This window comes from Chiloscyllium plagiosum, unplaced genomic scaffold (assembly GCF_037043375.1).
Source record: "Chiloscyllium plagiosum isolate Xiang-an unplaced genomic scaffold, Cpla_swu_hap1 HiC_scaffold_20, whole genome shotgun sequence".
In the NCBI taxonomy this organism is placed as follows: domain Eukaryota; kingdom Metazoa; phylum Chordata; class Chondrichthyes; order Orectolobiformes; family Hemiscylliidae; genus Chiloscyllium; species Chiloscyllium plagiosum.
In genome coordinates, this window is record NW_028270158.1 from 28,988,395 (window position 1) to 29,009,673 (window position 21,279).

The following is a 21,279-nucleotide window of genomic DNA, read 5'->3' on the forward strand; positions in this document are numbered from 1 at the left end:
TATGGCTCTAAGTGTCTTATGCTAAAAAGAAAGGGAAATACTCTATTTTGTGCACAAGTTATTTCCAAAGATAGTGTTTAGTCCACAGAATTTTCTTTTTATTATTATGAATAAAAGTGTTAAAATACAAAGTTTTGTCATGTCATCCTTTCAGCCATTAACTGGAAGTTTGAATTTCTTTTTAAAAATTATCGGTTTCTATAGAAATCAAAACCACATAGAAGTCACTTTTAACTTACCTCCAACTGTCATTAACTCTTTCTTTTCAGCCTAATATTCCTATATCCTTTGGAAAATAGAATGCTGAGTTGGTGACTCTTTGGACACATCTTTAGTCGAAACATTAATTCTTGCAGCAGGGTTCCAAAAATTCATGGATTCTTTTAGGTTATTCAGTTCTTCTTGAACATCAGTTTCCACAGTCTTAATGGGCTTTTCTCAAGCTGCTGAAGATGGTAGCATCTTATCCCCAGTCAAACCATTTCCTAATAAAAAATCCATGCCATCAATTGGACACTTACAAACCATCCCCACAATTACAGAACTATTAAGTAAGCTATATTCTAAATTAACTCCATACAAATGTGTGGGTATGCAATTCCCATTAATACGCTGTAACAAAATGTTTTTGTTTAACAAATTATCTGGAGGGAAATTCCTGCTGCCTTCCAATATTAAAGATTGTGCTAACCCTGCAGCTTTTAGAATTATAATTGTTTATCCTCCCTCATGAGACAAGAAAAAGGACACCACTATAAACAAGAAAATTTCCACAATTTTCTGCACTTTGTTCCACTTTAGTAGTAAATGCAAGAGAACACATCAGTTTTGTCATCTATTTTACTCACTGGACAGATTTTTGGGGGGAATACTGAATGCCCTGACAAATGACACAGGTTTTTTTTTAATTTCTAACATTTAGCCCTCACATATCATTTTCTTCATTGTAATCAGATCTTACTCTTCAGCTTGTCTATGATATCAAAAAGGTTTGTTTCTAACATGATTATGAGTCATTCTTTAGTCTTCTGCCATTGCTGTAGCTTCTCTCAATTTAGAAACCTTCTGGTCTTCACGGTGAGATGTTATTCCCAAAGGGACACTGCATTTTTAAGTGCTTTCACTGGCATCACCTTCTGTATGGTATTCAAAATCTGATAGAACATTCCTCAAACTATACCACCTATGAAACACTGGTTTTGAGGCAATTGTTTCTTGGTGCATTCTCTCCAGCAATGCTTTGAACAATTAACGTCCATCGGCCAACCAGTCCAGTCATTGAACCCAAAAGGTAACTCTGCTTTCTCTCCACAACTGCTGCCAGACCTGCTGAGTTTCTCCAGCACTTTCTGTTTTGATTCAGTATTAGTTATTGCTCCCTTTGTAACTCAGTGTCAGTCCCAATGAGATCAAACTGCAAAGCTTCAACACCATGTCTCTCTTTTCTGCAATAAACGCCATTTCCTTTATCTTTGGTAAATTTCACTCATGATTCTTCATAAAATTTCCACATATTTGCCTGTAAGCCTCTGGCACTAACTCCAAGGCAATGTTCACTTTATCATAGTCTCCAAGCTGTTTATCTGAAAGAGAGAAGTTTACCACCAAACATTCCTCACCAACACCTTCCACAGTAAAACCATCAAATTTTATCTCAGCCACAGCAAAATTATGGCAATTTTCTCAACATTCCAAATACAGTTCAACATCTATCACACTAAACTTTGGTATGAAATGAATATTTCTGGCCAAATCCAAACAAGAACTAAATCCAGAGTCATCCTCAAAGTTATAGCAGCATTTCCCACTTGTGTAATCTCAGCTTTTCTCTATCCAATTCCGATGTTCTGCTATTTCTTTCTCTTTGAAATTTCAGTTTAAGTTTTCACATTTCTATTTATTTTCTGTTTCTTTCCAAGTCAAGTTTGTTTGCCTTTGTTTGGGGGTGAGGGAGTAATCGAGTGGCATGTGTATGATCTCAGGGCTAATGAGACGAAATGGGGAATGGGTAGGGAGTGACGGGATGTGAGATGACAGGAGCACGGTTTAGGTGTGGGATGGCATGGCGATCTGAAGGGGGGAGGGCAAGAATTGGCATTGTAGGAAGATGTTTGGGGGCATTAGAACATGGTGGCCTGCCTCCACACTCACACTCCTCACTTCCTCCAACCTGACTCAAAAAATACAATATGAATCTGACCCCTGTGTGAAAAGTCAAAAGGTGCAGGCAAAATTGTGCATGGGTTCTGTGTATATGTCAAAAGGTGTAAAAATAGGCAAGTTGAATCGAAAATACTACGTGTCCCAGCACAGACCCTTCTTCCACCATTGCCTGGTTTTATATATATATCAAGAATTCACACCAGTGGTTTCCCTCAGAGTGAGCTCTCAATTTAACTTCAATTTTAAGGGGACAATATGTTCCATTGACTTGAGGAACAGAGAAGGGAGAATGTAAAATGGATGGGGGGAGGCAAGGAAAAGTTAAAAAAAAGGGTAGAAGCAAACATTTTACTAAAGCACGATTTTCATACAAAACAAAACTTTCTGGTCAAAATTGTGTCTTGGAAATTATCTCAAAGGAATGATAATTTTGATAGTGCTTCTGGATATCGGGTGTGTACAGTACAATATGACTAGTGTGCCAAAGGTTTAGTATCTATTTGACTATATGGAAGTGTAACAAATGATTGGTTCAGTAAATTAAGTCTATGTTTTATAGCTTTTAAAAGTGTCGATGGCTATGCGGGTCTCAAGAAGAAATATTTTACAGCCATTCCCAATGTTCATCAATCTAACTCAACCTGTGGCCTACCAAGAGAGGATGCCTTTCACGTTTTTCAAGATCCTATTAGTTCGGACTTTCCCTGGCCAGGTGTAATATTTGGAATAACTGTTCTTTCTACTTGGTATTGGTGCACAGATCAGGTAACACATTTATATATCTGCACTCTGTATGTAAAGTTCAAAAACTCTTGATGTTATTGCTTTCTGATCATCTGAGGCATCTGACACACATAGAAACCTGTCACCATGACTAGAAGATTCCAAATCTACTCAGAATTTTAGACGTAACAATGCTACTTGTCCAAAATGGTTCATATTCCCTTTCTGTAGACACACCACTTGATTTAAATAATTCCACAGAATTTTAACATGAAGCCAAGTGCCAAGCATGCTACCAACACTGGGCACTGAGAAGCTCTCCAAAGCCTGCTTCACTTGGTCATTTTTAAAAATGAAATTCCAACTCAGTTTGGGTGCAGTTCATAGAGAAAGAAAGATTATTGACTTTACACAGCAACAGACCATTTACATCTTTATGTACTGATCAGGCAACAAAATTCCCTGAGCACTCCTTTTTGTCCATAGGCAGTTTAAAATGACATTATAAACGTTGCAACCTATTTTATGTCAGGAATGCCTCGAGGGGAATTGACAAGGTTGTGAGCAACAAGCCTATTTCGACATATAGTACATTCAGAATTTCTGTGCAGCTACACAGATTTACATCTTAGAGGGTATGTTGTTTCAAGCTCTTTGCTGATGGACACACTTAATATACTGTTGGACTTGACCAAGTACTAGATTATATCCCAGAGAACCCATGTGAAGCGATCTCTTAACTTTAAGGCACTTAGATTGGATAGCATGAAATGACATCGTGTGTAGAATAAGATTTCAGCATGAAACTGTTTATCAACAGTGTGAAACATATGAAAAGTAAAATAATACTTAAATGTATGTCCAAAATTAGGCAGTCATGAATACAAAGTAATCACTAATAAATCCAGTAAGGAATCCAGGAGAAGCCCCTTTATTTGAGGCTGGGTTTTACACAGCTACATGGTCCCCAACAGCCCAGATAAAATATTAGCAGTCTGCTCTCAATATGTACAGTTATCCCTCACAATTCACTGTTGGCAGTCATGTGAGGCAAGACTACCTGTTCCATCTCTGAAAGGATATTCTCACCTTAGGGAGCTGCCAGCTAGTAGGATGTCCTGCTGCTCTGCAGTCCCAGCAATGTCAGGTGGGAGCATGATTAGTGTTAGACAGTCCCAACAAAGAGGAGCCCATACTCAAAGTAAGTACGGGGTATTGCCAGGTCCAGGTTGGCAGATCCAGCAATGTGGGTGAGTGAGTTGGAGCCACAGTCTTCACATTGTTGGGGTATGTGCCTCCAGTGGGCACAGAGGACCCGGAAGGTTTAGTCAATGTGCCCAACACCAGTCTGTACAGTTAAAGCTGCATGGTTATCCAGTTGGTATGTGCTTTCCCTTGCAATTGGCTAAAATATCGGCAGGGATGGGATGAGACATTAATTAGCCTCAATAGGCATAAGGATTGGTGGGCAGCCTGCAGTTCCACCCTGGTAAAAACAATGACTGCAGATGCCGGATACCAGAGTTTAGATTAGAGTGATGCTGGAAAAGCACAGCAGTTCAGACAGCATCCGAGGAGCAGTAAAATCGACGTTTCAGGCAAAAGCACTTCATCAGGAATACAGGCAGAGTGCCTGAAGGGTGGAGTGATAAATGAGAGGAGGGTGGAGGTGGGGAGAAAGTAGCATAGAGGACAATAGGTGAGTGGGGTAGGGGACCCAGCTATGCCTGTCTCTTTGTTGGCTACGTAGAGCAGTTGATCTTCCGTAATTACACCGGCACCACTCCCCATCTCTTCCTCCGTTACATTGATGACTGCATTGGCGCCACCTCGTGCTCCCGCAAGGAGGTTGAGCAATTCATCAACTTCACCAACACATTCCACCCTGACCTTAAATTTACCTGGACCATCTCTGACACTTCCCTCCCCTTCCTGGACCTCTCCATCTCCATCAGTGACGACCGACTTGACACTGACATTTTCTACAAACCCACCGACTCCCACAGCTACCTGGATTACACCTCTTCCCACCCTACTTCCTGCAAAAATGCCATCCCGTATTCCCAATTCCTCCGCCTCCGCCGTATCTGCTCCCAGGAGGAGCAGTTCCACCATAGAACACACCAGATGGCCTCCTTCTTTAGAGACCGCAATTTCCCTTCCCACGTGGTTAAAGATGCCCTCCAACGCATCTCGTCCACATCCCGCACCTCCGCCCTCAGACCCAACCCCTCCAACCGCAACAAGGACAGAACGCCCCTGGTGCTCACCTTCCACCCTACCAACCTTCGCATAAACCAAATCATCCGCCGACATTTCCGCCACCTCCAAACAGACCCCACCACCAGGGATATATTTCCCTCCCCACCCCTCTCCGCCTTCCGCAAAGACCGTTCCCTCCGTGACTACCTGGTCAGGTCCACGCCCCCCTACGACCCACCCTCCCATCCTGGCACTTTCCCCTGCCACCGCAGGAACTGTAAAACCTGTGCCCACACCTCCTCCCTCACCTCCATCCAAGGCCCTAAAGGAGCCTTCCACATCCATCAAAGTTTTACCTGCACATCCACCAATATCATTTATTGTATCCGTTGCTCCCGATGCGGTCTCCTCTACATTGGGGAGACTGGGTGCCTCCTAGCAGAGCGCTTTAGGGAACATCTCCGAGACACCCGCACCAATCAACCAAACCGCCCCGTGGCTCAACATTTCAACTCCCCCTCCCACTCTGCCGAGGATATGGAGGTGCTGGGCCTCCTCCCCCGCCGCTCCCTCACCACTAGACGCATGGAAGAAGAACGCCTCATCTTCCACCTCGGAACACTTCAACCCCAGGGCATCAATGTGGATTTCAACAACTTCCTCATTTCCCCTTCCCCCACCTCATCCTAGTTTCTAACCTCCAGCAACACGATCCCCTTGACTTGTCCGGACTTGTCCGACCTGCCCAGCTCCTTTTCCACCTATCCACTCCACCCTCTCCTCCCTGACCTATCACCTTCATCTCCTCCCCCACTGACCTATTGTACTCTATGCTACTCTGTCCCCAAGGAGAAAGTGAGGTCTGCAGATGCTGGAGATCAAAGTTGAAACTTTATTGCTGGAACAGCACAGCAGGTCAGGCAGCATCCAGGGAACAGGAGATTCGACGTTTCGGGCACAGGCCCTTCTTCATTCCTGAAGAAGGGCCTGTGCCCGAAACGTCGAATCTCCTGTTCCCTGGATGCTGCCTGACCTGCTGTGCTGTTCCAGCAATAAAGTTTCAACTACTCTATCCCCACCCCCACCCTCCTCTAGCTTATCTCTCCACGCTTCAGGCTCCCTGCCTTTATTCCTGATGAAGGGCTTTTGCCCGAAATGTCGATTTCGAAGCTTTTCGGATGCTGCCTGAACTGCTGTGCTCTTCCATCACCACTGATCCAGAATCTGGTTTCCAGCATCTGCAGTCATTGTTTTTACCTAGGGGATGAAGGTGATAGGTCAGGGAGGAGGGTGGAGTGGATAGGTGGAAAGGAAGATAGGCAGGTAAGACAAGTCATGGGGACAGTGCTGAGCTGGAAGTTTGGAACTGGGATGAGGTGGGGGAAGGGGAAATGAGGAAACTGGTGAAGTCCACATTGATGCCCTGGGGTTGAAGTGTTCCTAGGCGGAAGATGAGGCGTTCTTCCTCCAGGCGTCGGGTGGTGAGGGAGCGGCAGTGAAGGAGGCCCAGGACCTCCATGTCCTCGGCAGAGTGGGAGGGGGAGTTGAAATGTTGGGTCACACACCCTGTCCTGGTTCACATTTCAGATTCAGGCTTGTCAGATGGGGTTGTGGGGGTGGCCATTTCACCTTTGGAGTTCAGAGCCTGTTGACAGGGGAATGTAAAATCCAATCCTAGAGTATGATTCAAATGTGGAGCATACTATCACATGGAGAAACTGTGGCAAACACCACAGATACATTTAAGGGAGAATTATTTAAATAGAAGATTGGAATAAAAGATATGTTAATGGATTGAGATGAAACAAACCGAGAGCAGACTCCAAAAAGTGTGTAAATAGATAAATTGGTTTGAATAGCGTTTTTCAATGGTATATTTTTACACAAAATTGGGAATTTATTGACATCCAAATGAATTATATACACCTTGTACTAATTTCAGGTTATTGTGCAAAGGGCACTTTCTGCCAAATCAATTCTTCATGCCAAGGGTGGCACCATATTTGCTGCCTACTTGAAAATCTTGCCTATTTTCATTATGGTGTTTCCAGGCATGATCAGCCGCATCCTTTTTCCCAGTAAGTACATGTTGCCTGTTGTTAAAGCTTAGGTCCTAATATTAATGAAGGCAATAAACTAAAAATGTGTTCTTCATAAATCTGCGTTGGAAAGTCAGTTTCATTACTTTGATTTTTGAATCAGTAAAAGTCTGTTTCACAGAAATTATCAATCAATTGTTAATCTTTGAAGTTTATATACCCTGCAGTGTATCTAGCTTCAAACAGCAATTTGCGAAATGAAAGACGATTGTATCCTTCATTGATGTTAGATCATTGGCATGAATCAACATTAACTCTGTTAAATGAGATGCCACCAATTCCTTGTCTGAATCATTGTCATCATTGGAGGTCTCCATTGCTAATACCTGAAAAACGTAAATTTAGAACCACATTCCTTCAGTGATCATCAGTGTTGTACGTAGCTCATACTGTTAGAGGACTGTACTGTCTGCAGTTCAAGGCATCAGAGCCTTAAAAAAATGGTTTTGGAAGCACCATTGCACAGATTGACCAGAATGTTATAAACGCTCCAATGGCTAGATTGTGAGGAAAGGTTATACATATGTTTGTGCTCTATCTCAATTCGTATGAAGTAAACTTTCAAGAGCCATGCCCATGATATCAAAGTATAACCTGAGGGTTTAATTTCTCAGACTCCATCTTACCCTGGATCACTGGAAGCACGACATTCTCCTCCACTGTAATCTTATGTTTACCTAAAACAGTTGATTGTAATTACTCTCTGTTGGATTTATCAGCACCACAATATCCTATGTCTAGTTTCTCATATTATGTGTGATAACATAAACATTGCATCATGTAAAGCACCCTACTGCAGGCAAATTTATATCCTAGTTAGCAGTACTTGCCAGCTGGAAAAAAAAAGACACCAAGGTCCTCATGGTCATTTTGAAAACTAATTGCAGACCAAATGAATAACAGCCCTGGACAATAGAGGATTCAGACAATTAGCAGCATCAGTTTTCACTGAGCACAGATAGCTGTCTGTGTATGGCAGTATATCTTTAATAAACGTGCTCATGATATTATCATTGCATGTGACTTGAGTGTCTCACCTTACTGCTTAAAACAGCATACTATTGGAAGAATGCTGTTCATTGCTGCTCAGTTGGAATCTAATATTGGTATGTTCTAGTTATGTCTGTTCAAAACCATGATAACCCCGCCTTATGCGACAAACATAAGCATTGCTCCATCAGTTAAAATGCCTTGCTGGAAGCAAAACCCACACAATAAACTAGGATGGGAACCTTTCATTGACAGTGAGAGATGCACAAGGAAGGCCTGTCAAATCTTCTACCAAGGAGGCAGTTCTGGGAACACTGGCAGGCTTTCCATTGGAATGAAGTGCCTAGGGGCAGACATTTGCAGCAGCCAGGATTGGCAGGCCACTGAGAGGCTGACAGTTTCTGCATTTGGTAGTGCAATAGAGGGGGCCATGGCTGCAGAGGAACAGACACACCAGAGTCACATCTATCTATAAAGTACCTCCCTATCTCAGTCTCAAATGCAAGGAAAGTGGAAGGGTAGACTTCTGCAGGGTATAGGGTCACAGGGAGAGGGGGCAATGGGGTTGCAAGCAAGGGCACTGTTGCCCAATGTGCAATGCCCTCATTTGACCAAGCCGCCACCATGTCACCTCACTTCACACAAGGTGACAACAGCCCATATTCCTTTTGTTTCTGGGAATACTGTATATCCATAGTCTAAGCCTGCAGTGGGCTAATCCCGGCAGTAGTGCGCTGACAATCTTATGTGGTCCCACTTGGCTACTTAGGGGCCTCAATTAGCAGTAACACAGAAAGGTTAACCATGGACCGTCCCACCCAGAGATTTTTCAGGTAGAGAGAATTTAATCGAGGTTAAGGGAACATAATTAGAGACTATAAAGAAAGGCTATTCAGGAAGCTAGGAATCACTTCTTCATCCAATTTGAGAGAGACATTTGAAACTCTTTTTCAAGAGACTAAGGATGGTAGTGAGGAGAATGGTTTTAAATCTGAGATTGATAGATTTTTACTAAAGAAAGAGTTCTGGAGCAAGGCAAGTGAATAGAATTAAGATACAAATCGTCCACGATATAATTAAAGGTAGAATAGACTTGAGGGGATGAATGGCCTAATACTGTCTGTATGTTCAGACTTATCAATTATAGTTATTTCTAAATTGCAGCATCTGAGATCTCTTCTTTAACTCTAATCTTACTAGACACTGCTCATGTTCAGCGAGCAAATATAAACTGAGGATGACCTACTTTGTAAAATTTACTTTATTTTCATAATGATTTTCTACAAATTATGCTCCAATCCAATGATTCCTTCCATCATTCCAGCTAATGTAAATCTCATTATAATTTTATATTTTCTCTAGATGTGACATTTTCAGAAATTAACTGATGAATCTCCATAGTTTTACTGAGAAAAAATTGAATAATCTCATGGGCCATTGATAACAACTTCAAGCAATGTTGCATAGGATAGTATACAGATCATAAATGTAATCTTCAGAAACTCACAGTCTATTCCTCTTGTTTTAGATCTTGTGGCTTGTGCAGATCCGAATACATGTCGCCAAGTTTGTGGAAATTCAATTGGTTGTACAGATATCGCCTATCCATTATTAGTATTGGAATTGCTACCTGGAGGTACTTTGTCAACTTAAAGTGAGAAACAAAAACTGGTCAACATGTTGGTCACTGCCATATTAATGCAGGAAGTGGACTGGCCTGTGACCATGATTCACTGTTTCTGCCCTGCCACTAGATTATTAGATCGCCAAGTGGTCTCCCAGTGCTACAGCATGTCTTCATTTTTCTTGAGAACCCATTGCTCTGGGGAAGGAAACCTGATGATCAATGCAGCTTGTATGCAGGCATCATCTTAAATGGTCACAGCAAAATTTAGACATTTACACTTTAATAGCTTCCAATTTCCTGACACTTAAAGTTTCCTGTTCACCACGGGTGTCCAAAGGACTGACTAAGGGCTCTCTGCTTCTTCCTTGAATTGAAGCAAGTTAGGTGGATTGACTGTGCTAAACTATCCAGAGATGTGCAGGCGAGATGGATTCATCATGGGAAATGCAAGGCCACAAGGATAAAGTAGTGAGTGGGTCTGGGTAGAATGCTCTTCAGCGAGATGTTGTGGATTTGATGGACCAAATGACCTACTTCCACACTGTAGGGTTTCTATGATTCCATGATCTCCCATAGAGATTTGTGAGATTTGTGAAACACTACTTGTTCCAGTCTTTCTCTAGGTACTTTCTTTACTCTTGTTCCAGTACAGGAGAAAGTGAGGGCTGCAGATGCTGGAGATCAGAGCTTAAAAATGTGTTGCTGGAAAAGCGCAGCAGGTCAGGCAGCATCAAAGGAACAGGAGAATCCTGAAGAAGAGCTTATGCCCGAAACATCGATTCTCCTGTTCCTTTGATGCTGCCTGACCTGCTGCGCTTTTCCAGCAACACATTTTTAAGCTCTTGTTCCAGTACATTCATGTCTGGTACTGGGGCCATTTTACACTTTTGTGCTGTACTAGGAAATTTCATGACGTTTGCTTCCAATTGCTATCTATCTATAATCATCACATGCCTCACCATATGCCCTTTGACGTATCACTTTCTTCAGTTTCTTTGTCTCCATTTCCTAGCCTTTCAAAAAATATTCACAAGGCCACTGACTGCCTCAGATTCCATGGCTACCACTCCTTAAATCTTGTTTCCAGTAGAATTCCATTCCATTCATCCTGTCATATCTGTTCGGATGAGAAACACACCAATGATTCAGATATTCCTTTCCTCTCATCAAATACTCCCCCATTCTAGTTGACAGGGCCCTCGGTTGGGTCTATCCAATGCCCAGCATTTCTGAATTTTCTTTTCACCCAGTACAACGATAGGGTTCTCACATTTCACCCATTAAAAACACCCATTGTTTTCAATGACTTATTAGCTACCATTTCCACCAGCTCCAATATGACACCACACAAAGCCTAACTTTCCTTCTTCACCCCTTCCAGCACTCCAATTTCCAATATCCTTCCTTAAGAAGGAGACAAAGGTTGTATGGTATTCCAGGTCTGCTCTCATTGCAGTGCAGTATATTGTGTAAAACCTCTTCATGACAGTCATTTAATAAAAGACATGACGTCACTTGCCTTCTGAATTGCTTTCTGTATTTCATAAAAATATATTCTTTTAATAGTACAATCAAATCTCTCTGAACTCTAATATTTATAATTTCACACCTGATAAAATATATTCTGCTTTTCCAGTCTTGGCCAGATGAAATGATTTCTTGTTGCCCACTAATGAAACGAAAAACAGTCTTCCAATACTTGTCCCTCATTATATCCCCCTCCTAAATACAGACTGCCCATCAAAACATTTGCCATCTGATGACCTTTTACTCAACCTTATCCCACATCATCCTCACAATGCCACCTATCCACTCCATTGTCTATCATACCCATTGTGCCAACTAATGCCCTCTCCCCATTCTCATTACTCCCATTTCCCCCAGACTACATAATCACGAGCATTCACTTCTCATAACCTACACACCATTCCATGTTATTGTCCCCCAGTGTTCACCTTATACCAGCTACGCCCCTGAACCCACCCTCATCTTCCCCATACAACATATCACAGCTTTGCAGATATCAGGTTCCACACTATCAGACTGTTGGAAACTACTCTGAATGGAGCCAGCTGCTCATTTAAATGAGGCTAGCTGCCTCCATGAACCACACATATGCAAACAGCCACCCACCCACTCACATGTCCACAGATGGACTTTCTCAGTGCCCTGCTGTTTTCTGGTTTCCATCAGATTGAAGACTCACCATATTGAATTTTGCTTCCAAAATGTCATTCTGTCTCCAGACTCCAACATTACACCTTAATCATAACCGTCCTGGTCCTCTGTGGAGGCCATGATGGTGGTCACTGCCAATAGTCCCTTCTCCAGTAGCCTATCATACTGTCCGATGCTGTTCTGCATACCCCACATGCACCTCGGATTATCCCCCACCATCACCGTCCTTGTTCCCTTCTACACAGTGACTCTGCTTCTGGCCCACCTCTCTGGCAGTGATGTCTGTGCCCAGATAGGCCCTCTTTGTGTTGCCTCAATGACTAATGGGTGGACTGCATTTATTCCTGACTAACCTTGATGAACAACGCTCTGACATAACTGACCAGACCCCTGACCACTGTGCTTGCAGCTCCCTGACAGATGATAAGCGATTCCCCTGGCTACTTGTGATGGTCCCACAATTCCCAGAACATTGTCAGGCAAACCTGCTGAGTGCAGACTATGCCAGTAACTGATGATACCTGGGCTTCCTGACAGACAGCGGCCTTCCTTGTGACTGAACTGAGGACAAGCCCTCACCCATCTTCTGACATGGCCATGAGGGTTGAATACACATGCAATGCGTTTGCTGCGCCCAAGCTGGGAGTGTTCGATTAACGTCTCAGTGTGCCACATAACTTCCTCAGTTAAAGCGGTATCATTTCCTGTTTTTAGTCCACAGTCCAAAAGAAACAAAAAAAAGTGGTCTTCACAGTCTTCAGACTCTGTGTTCTGTCATTATCAAAGAATCAAATGTTCATGGAGCCTTCTCCTCAAATTAATTGTGTAATTATCCACAACCATTCACAATTGGAGAAGGCATGACTGTGGAGCTAGGATCAGATCCTTTTGTGACATCGTTTAGCTCTATCTGATGCTGCTTCCTCTGTTTAGGATACATCCAGCTCAGTGTTTGTAGCTTCTCCAGGATGACATCTCAGTTTTGGTAGTCTTTGTGCTGCTTGTACACTCTCTTCTACATGCCTCAATGACTCATTGCTGGCTCCTGGCTCAATGATAATTGTGGAATGAATAATGTATTGTAACCATGAGGTTACAGATTGTGGTAGAAACAATCCCACTGCACACACAAATGTCTCACAGTGCCTCACAGATACTCAGTTTTTAGTTACCTGATCCCATTTAGCAAGTGGCAGTGACACCCTCCATTGTGTTGTACACGGGACTTCACTTCCACAAAGATCCGTACAGTAATTAATCCAATCAACACTGTCATGGAAAGACTCAACAGCCACAGCTAAATTGGTGAAGATGAGATTAAACAGGTTGTCTTTCATGTTGGTTCTCCCACTGCCTGTCACAGGCTAGTCTAGCAGCTATGGCCTTCAGGACTCGGCCAGCTCACTCAGTACTGATGCTTCTGAGCCACACTTTATGAGGCCTCCAACTAAGAGTACATTCTGTGTCCTTGCCCACCTTGCATCTATTAAATTAACAGGTTCCTGACAAATCCATCAGTCAGACTTCATAAGACCATAAGAAATAGGAACAGAATTAGGCCATTTGTCCCATCAAGCCTGCTCCGCCATTCGATTATAACTGATATATTTCTCACCACCATTCTCCTGCCTTCTCCCCATAACCTTTGTTCCTCAAGAACCTGTCTAATTCTGTTTAAATACACCCATTGTCTTGACTTCCACAGCCTTGTGTGTCAATAGGTTCCACAGATTCATCACCCATGACTGAAGAAATTCCTTCTAAACTCTGTTGGGTTCTAGCTTCTCCTAGTGGTGGAAACAGCTTCTCCACGTTCTCTCTATCTTGACCAATCATAATCAGCGTTAACAGTTCTGGTAAAATTCTCAAGTGAAAGTGATGGAGAAATAGTAAAAGATGCCCTCCACACTTGCAGAGGATTGCATTCTGAGTGATCACTGTTACGATCCAATATTGAGATCAACAAACCAAAAAATCAAATTTACCAAATTACCACAATGAAAGATCAATGGAAACATTTCACCTTTTTATAACATGTGATAATCAAATCAAAATCAAAATACATCAAACATTAATTCACAAGCAAATCCACAGTCAATCTAAATTAAAATTACACATTATACATCAGATAAAACAAGACAAAAATAGTATACTAATCCACAGCACCCTCCTTCATAGCGACATGGAAATATTTGACTCTCACATTTTCAGGAATCATCAGGAAATTGGGGAGGCATTGTTTTATATCCGTACTAAGAAGAGCAAATATGTGGTGCGAGGCTTGTATTAATATGGGCTAGAAGGCAGCAAAAACTTACTCCTGGGGTCACTCATCATAAAATACTTTTGTGACACAATAAATCACATCCTGTAATACAGTCAGTACCACGATACAGTTTTTAGCACAATGCCTCGTTTGACCATTTTCTGTACCACTGCAGGACTACGAGGCCTTATGATGTCAGTAATGATTGCAGCCTTGATGTCCTCCCTCACTTCAATTTTTAACAGTGCGAGTACATTATTTACAATGGACGTTTGGCATCACATCCGACCTCGCTGCACTGAATGGGAGCTCATGATCGTTGGCAGGTAGGGAAATACAAAGCTAATATGGGTCAGTTAAAAACAAACATAAATACAACTGCTGCATCCTAGTTACAAAAGAACACGAGAAACAGGAGCAGGAATATACCAATGGCTCCTTGTATCTGCTCTACCATTTATTTCTGTTCAGTTTTCTGTATGGTCCTTATAACCCTTGGTTCTGCAAGACCTAACATTAGTGATTCAGCCTTAGATATGCTCAATGATGGAGCATTTAGAACTGTCTGAGACAGAAAATACCAAAGGTTCACAAACCTCTGACTGACGAAATTTCTCCTCATCTCAATCCTAAATGATTGACCCCTTATTATGGCACCATTCTCCTGTGTTTAAGATATCCTAGTCAGAGGAACCTCCTCTCAATGTCAAATTATTTCATAAAAGAATGTAGGCCCAATTTACTCAACCATTTATTATAGGACAACCTTCTTATCCCAGGAACCAATCTAGTTAATTGTTGCTGTCTCGTAGTGTCAAAGAGGGAGATCTGGTGCTCAGAATAATCAAGCAATAGCCTGACATAGTCATACTCAAGGAATTATCACAATGTCCCAGACACCACCATCACTATCCCTGGATATGTCCTGTCCTACTGGCAGGACAGACCCAGAAGAGGTAGCAGCACAGTGGTATACAGTCAGGAGGGAATTGACCCTGGAGTCCTCAAAATTGACTTCAGACACAATGAAGTCTCATGGCTTCAGGTTAAACATGGGCAAGCAATCTACCCATTGATTACCACGTACCAGCCTCCCTCAGCTGATGAATCAATACTGCTCTATGTTGTCAACACTTGGAGGAAGTGGCACGGTGGCTCAGTGGTTAGCACTGCTGCCTCACAGTGCTAGGGACTCAGGTTCAATTCCCACCTCAGGCAACTATCTGTGTGGAGTTTGTACATTCTCCCGGTGACTGTGCGGGTTTCCTTCTGGGTGCTCTGCTATCCTCCCACAGGTCAGGCGGATTGGATGTGCTAAGTTACCCAGAGTGTTCAGGGATGTGTAGATTAGGTGTGTTCGCCATGGGAAATGCTGGGTTATGGAGTATGGGTCTGGATGGAATGCTCTTTAGATGGTTAACATTGGCCTGAATGGCCTGTTTCCACACTGTGGGGATTCTATATTGGTAAACAACTCAATGGAGGACCCTCCACAAATATCTTCATCTTTATTGATAGAAGAGCTAAACACATCAGTGAAAATTAAGCCTTAAGCATTCACAGCGATCTTTAACTAGAAGTACTGAGTGGATGATCCATCTCGGCCTCCTCCAGTGGTCCCAGCATCACAGATACCAGTCGTCAGCGAATTCAGTTCACTCCATGTGAAATCAAGAAATGGTTGGAGACACTAGATACTGCAAATGCAATGGGCCTTGACAATATTCCAGCAATCATACTGAAGATGTGTCTACCAGAACTTGCTGCTCCCCTAGCCCAGCTGTTCTAGTACAGTTACAACATGACAATGGAGATCTACATGACAATGGAGATAATTGCCCAGATATGTCCTGTACATAAAAAGCAGGATACCCAGCCAATTACCACTCATTAATCTATTCCCAATCATCAGTAAAGTGATGGAAACTGTCATCAACACAGAGCTATTAAGCAGCACCCGCTCAGCAATAACCTGCTCAGTGACACCCAGTTTGGGTTCCGCCAGGGCCACTCAGCTCCTGACATCATTACAGCCTTGGTCCAAACATGGACAAAAGAGCTGAATACCAGAGGGGAGGGGAGAAGAGAATAACAATCCTTGACAACAAAGCTGCATTCGACTGAGTGTGGCATCAAGGAACCCTAGCAAAACCAGAATCAATGAGCATCAAGGACAAACTCTCCACTGGTTGAATTCATATCTGACACATAGATAGATGGTCGTAGTTGTTGGAGGTCAGGTATCTCAGCTCCAGGACACCTCTGTAGGACTGCCTCAGGGCAGTGTCCTGGGCCCAACCATCTCCCGCTGCTTCATCAATGACCTACCCTCTTTCACAAGATCAGAAGTAGGGATGTTCGCCAATGATTGCATAATCTCCAGCACCACTCACAACTGCTCAGGTATTGAAGCAGATATGGTGGCACCATATCCACCAACATTCAGTCCCTGCACCACTGACGTTCAGTAGCAGCAGTGTGTACTATCCAGCAGATGCACGGCAGAAATTCACCAAAGAACCAAAGACAGCACCTTCCAAACCCATGATCACTTCTATCTTGAAGAACAAGGGTAACAGATATATAGGAACACAACCACTTGCAAGTTCCCGGGTCTGGATTAGACTGGTACTGGAAAAGCACAGCAGGTCAGGCAGCATCCGAGGAGCAGTAAAATCGATGTTTCGGGCCAAAGCCCTTCATCAGGAATAGAGACAGGTGCCTGCAGAGTGGAGAGATAAATGAGAGGGGGGTAGGGGTGGGGAGAAAGCAGCATAGAGTACAATAGGTGAATGGGGGTGGGGATGAAGGTGATAGGTCAGGGGGAGGGCGGAACGGATATGTGGAAAGGAAGATAGGCAAGTAGGACAGGTCATGAGGGAGGTGCTGAGCTGGAAGGTTGGAGCTGGGGTGAGGTGGGGGAAGGGGAAATGAGGAAACTGGTGAAATCCACATTGATGCCCTGGGGTTGAAGTGTTCCGAGGCAGAAGATGAGGCGCTTCTCCTCCAGGCGTCGGGTGGTGAGGGAGCGGCGGTGAAGGAGGCCCAGGACCTGCATGTCCTCGGCTGAGAGAGAGGGGGAGTTGAAATGTTGGGCCACGGGGAGGTGGGGTTGACTGGTGCAGGTGTCCTGGAGATGTTCCATAAAGCGCTCTGCTAGGAGGCGTCCAGTCTCCCCAATGTAGAGGAGACCGCATCGGGAGCAATGGATACAATAAATGATATTAGTGGATGTGCAGGTAAAACTTTGATGGATGTGGAAGGCTCCTTTAGGGCCTTGAATGAGGAGGGAGGTGTGGGTGCAGGTTTTGCAATTCTTGCGGTGGCAGGGGAGGGTGCCAGGATGGGAGGGTGGGTTGTTGGGGGGGCATGGACCTGACCAGGTAGTCGCAGAGGGAACGGTCTTTGCAGAACCCGGAAATGGGTGGGGAGGGAAATATATCCCTTGTGGTGGGGTCCATTTGGAGGTGGCAGAAATGTCGTCGGATGATGTAGTTTTAGTGAAGGTTGGTAGGGTGGAAGGTGAGGACAAGGGGGGTTCTGTCCTTGTTACAGTTGGAGGGGTGGGGTTTGAGGGCAGAGGGGCAGATGTGGACAAGATGTGTTGGAGGGCATCTTTAACCACGTTCCCCTCCAAGCCAACCATCCTGACCTGTAAATATATCTGGGTCTGGTTGAAAATCCTGGAATTCCTTCCCTGATGCAATTGTGGATCAGTCCACAGCAGATGGACTGCAGTAGGGTTGGTATGGACTGGTTGGGCCGAAGGGCTTAATTCCACACTGTAGGGAATCTAATCATCTGATCAAATCAAGAAGTCAGCTCACCACCACCACCTTCTCAAGGTAATCAATGCTGGCTGGCTAGCGATGCACATGTTCCATGAATGAATAAAAAAACAGAACTGAGGCAGAAATTTGATCGAGCCAGTCTTGGTATTACTCTATCCCCCACAACCCTCACCTGCAATTTCCAACTACCTAAGATTTATTTCTGAAGTCTAAAACCTCCCTGCCAGCACTTTGCTCCCTCTATTTCACTCACACAGATAGAACTGAGTTTGAAGGATTTGACACGCTGTACTCAATCTTCTGTAGCTGGACTGAATGGCTTGAATTTTCCAAAAAGAGGTATTTAACTGTAATCTTCTTCGTAGGCTGGACTTGACTGGCTGTTTCTTCGTAGTGAGTTACTGGCCTTTTCCTTATTACCAATTTAATAAATTCAAAGCTTCACTCTGCTGTAGAAAACACAATGATTTGATACAAACTAATAAGGCTTGTTCAGAATATGTTCCTTACACATCCAGCTCCCCAATTCAACTGCTAGGCAAGTCACCACATGCCCCTTGCACATTCCCCTCTCCCTCCCTGATTAGATTAGCAGGTCACATGACTTAAAGGGACCAAGTACTGTGCAAAAACTAATGGGCCCTTTAAACTAAAGCAGGTCTATTGAGCTAAGCTATTTGCCCTGAAAATCCAGTCTGAAGTGTCTCCAGTTACTGAAATGTTATCAAGAGCTCAGAAATTTAACTCATTAGGTAAAAGAATCTGAGGTAGAAAAAGGAAAGCATAGGGAAAGCCATTTTTAAGCAATGGGTAGTTAACATTGGAAATGATAGGGTGGTGGTTACGGATTCATTAACAGCCTTCATAAAGGAGTTGGATAAATACTGAAAGGTCATAAAATGGTGGGCATTTGACGAAAGACCAGGGGAGTGGAATCAATCGGATTATTTTTTGAAAGACTAATGCAGTCTCAATGATTGAATAGCATTTTTTCTGCCTGACCATTCCAGGAATGGGAAAACGCTAGACTTCCTCCATAAGGTGGGAGATTGTGTGCTGCAAAGGGCTTGATCTAAGGTTTGGGGAGTCCGCTCTCTATTGTCATCCGGTGTGTCCTGCTGGCAAATGTTGAGTAAGGTTTTTCCATGCAGCATCTCATACCCAATAACCTGTGGACAGTCAAAACTCACTTTCACAAAGAATGGTTACTTGAACAAGATACTGCAGGAACTGTAATCCAAGGAAAGTCAGAATGCTGGTGGAAATCAAATTCAACAGAGAAAGTTAACAAACAGTGAATTTCACAACTAACCTTGGAGGAACTGTTGGGCAAAGTTCACAGCACAGAATCAGATAAGTTAATTGTTGTTTAAGTCTGTCCAAGAGAAAGGCTGCAGTAGTGAGTATAGTGGATTCTTTCTTGATTGTATGTTTTTGGAGATAAGTCTCTTGATTAAACTTAAAATATAAGCCATAGCTATTAATTTAACTTGGGGCAGTGTTTGTAGAGGAATATACGGTGTTATTTTCTGGGTCTGTAGATTGTGAAGGAGCAAAAATGGCCTTTGCAGTGATATGTACTTCTTGTCAGATGTGGGAGTTTAAAGAGAGCTTAAGGGTTACTGCGGATTGTATCTGCCATAAATGCTGTTGGATGCAAATCTTATCAGATCGAGTGGATCGGTTGGAGAGACAGATAGAAGTGATGAGGAATTTGCAACAGCAACAGTATGTGATGGATGGCAGTTATAGGAAGGGGGGAAAGTCTCAGATACAGTCACATAGATGGGTTAACTCCAGGAAAGGTAAGAGAGGTAGGCAGCTAGTGCAGGAGTCTTTTGTCGCTTTACCCATTTCAAACAGGTATGCTGTTTTGGAAAATGTAGGGGGTGATGGATTCTCAGGGGAATGTAGCATGAACAACCAAGTTTCTGGAACTGAGACTGGCTTGAATGCAACCAGGGGTATGTGGCTTCCAAGAGATCAATTGTGTTAGGGGATTCTGTAGTCCGAGGTACAGACAGACGTTTCTGTGGCCAGCAGAGAAAAAACAGAATGGTGTGTTGTTTCCCTGGTGCCAGGATCAAGGATGTCTCAGAGAGGGTGCAAAATGTTCTCATGGGGGGACAGGGGCCAGCAGGAGGTCATTGTCCACATTGGAACCAACGATATAGGAAGGGAAAAGGTTGGGATTCTGAAAGGAGATTACAGAGAGTTAGGCAGAAATTTAAAAAGGAGGTCCTCAAGGGTAGTAATATCTGGATTACTCCCAGTGCTACGAGCTAGTGAGGGCAGGAATAGGAGGATAGAGCAGATGAATGCATGGCTGAGGAGCTGGTATATGGGACAAGGATTCACTTTTTTGGATCATTGGAATCTCTTTTGTGGTAGAACTGACCTGTACAAGAAGGATGGATTGCACCTAAATTGGAAGAGGGCTAATATACTGGCAGGGCAATTTGCTAGAACTGCTTGGGAGGATTTAAACTAGTAAGGTGGGGGTGGTGTGGGACCCAGGGAGATAGTGAGGAAAGAGATCGATCTGAGACTAGTACAGCTGATAACAGAAGTGTGTCAAGCAGGCAGGGACAAGGTAGGACTAATAAATTAAACTGCATTTATATCAATGCAAGGGGCCTAACAGGGAAGGCAGATGAACTCAGGGCATGGTTAGGAACATAGCAATTACGGATACATGGCTCAGGGATGGGCAGGACTGGCAGCTTAATGTTCCAGGATACAAATGCTATAGAAAGGATAGAAAGGGAGGCAAGAGAGGAGGGGGAGTGGCATTTTTGGTAAGGGATAGCATTACAGCTGTGCTGAGGGAGGATATTCCCAGAAATACATCCAGGGAAATTATTTGGGTGGAACTGAGAAATAAGAAAGGGATGATCACCTTAATGGGATTGTATTAGAGACCCCTTAATAGTCAGAGGGAAATTGAGAAACAAACTTGTAAAGAGTTCTCAGCTATCTGTAAGAATAATAGGATGGTTATGGTAGGGGATTTTAACTTTCCAAACATCGACTGGGACTGCCATAGTGTTAAAGGTTTAGATGGAGAGGATTCAGTATGTGGAGAAGGTGCCTACTGGAGAAGGTGCAAAACTTGACCTACTCTTAGGAAATAAGGCAGGGCAGGTGACTGAGGTGTCAGTGGGGGAGCACTTTGGGGCCAGTGACCATAATTCTATTTGTTTTCAAATAGTGATGGAAAAGGATAGACCAGATCTAAAA

The 21,279-nt window shown here is 43.4% G+C and overlaps 1 protein-coding gene across 1 annotated transcript in view; it reads left to right on the forward strand.

Annotated features, from left to right (window-relative positions):
* The window catches only part of LOC122560397 (sodium/myo-inositol cotransporter 2-like), a 63,632-nt gene that overhangs the window by 28,049 nt on the left and 14,304 nt on the right, over positions 1–21,279 (forward strand). The window contains exons 8-11 of the mRNA XM_043711029.2: positions 2,723–2,928; positions 7,031–7,166; positions 9,706–9,813; positions 14,424–14,574. Coding sequence (XP_043566964.1) covers positions 2,723–2,928; positions 7,031–7,166; positions 9,706–9,813; positions 14,424–14,574 — 601 coding nt within the window. The remainder of the gene's footprint in view (positions 1–2,722; positions 2,929–7,030; positions 7,167–9,705; positions 9,814–14,423; positions 14,575–21,279) is intronic.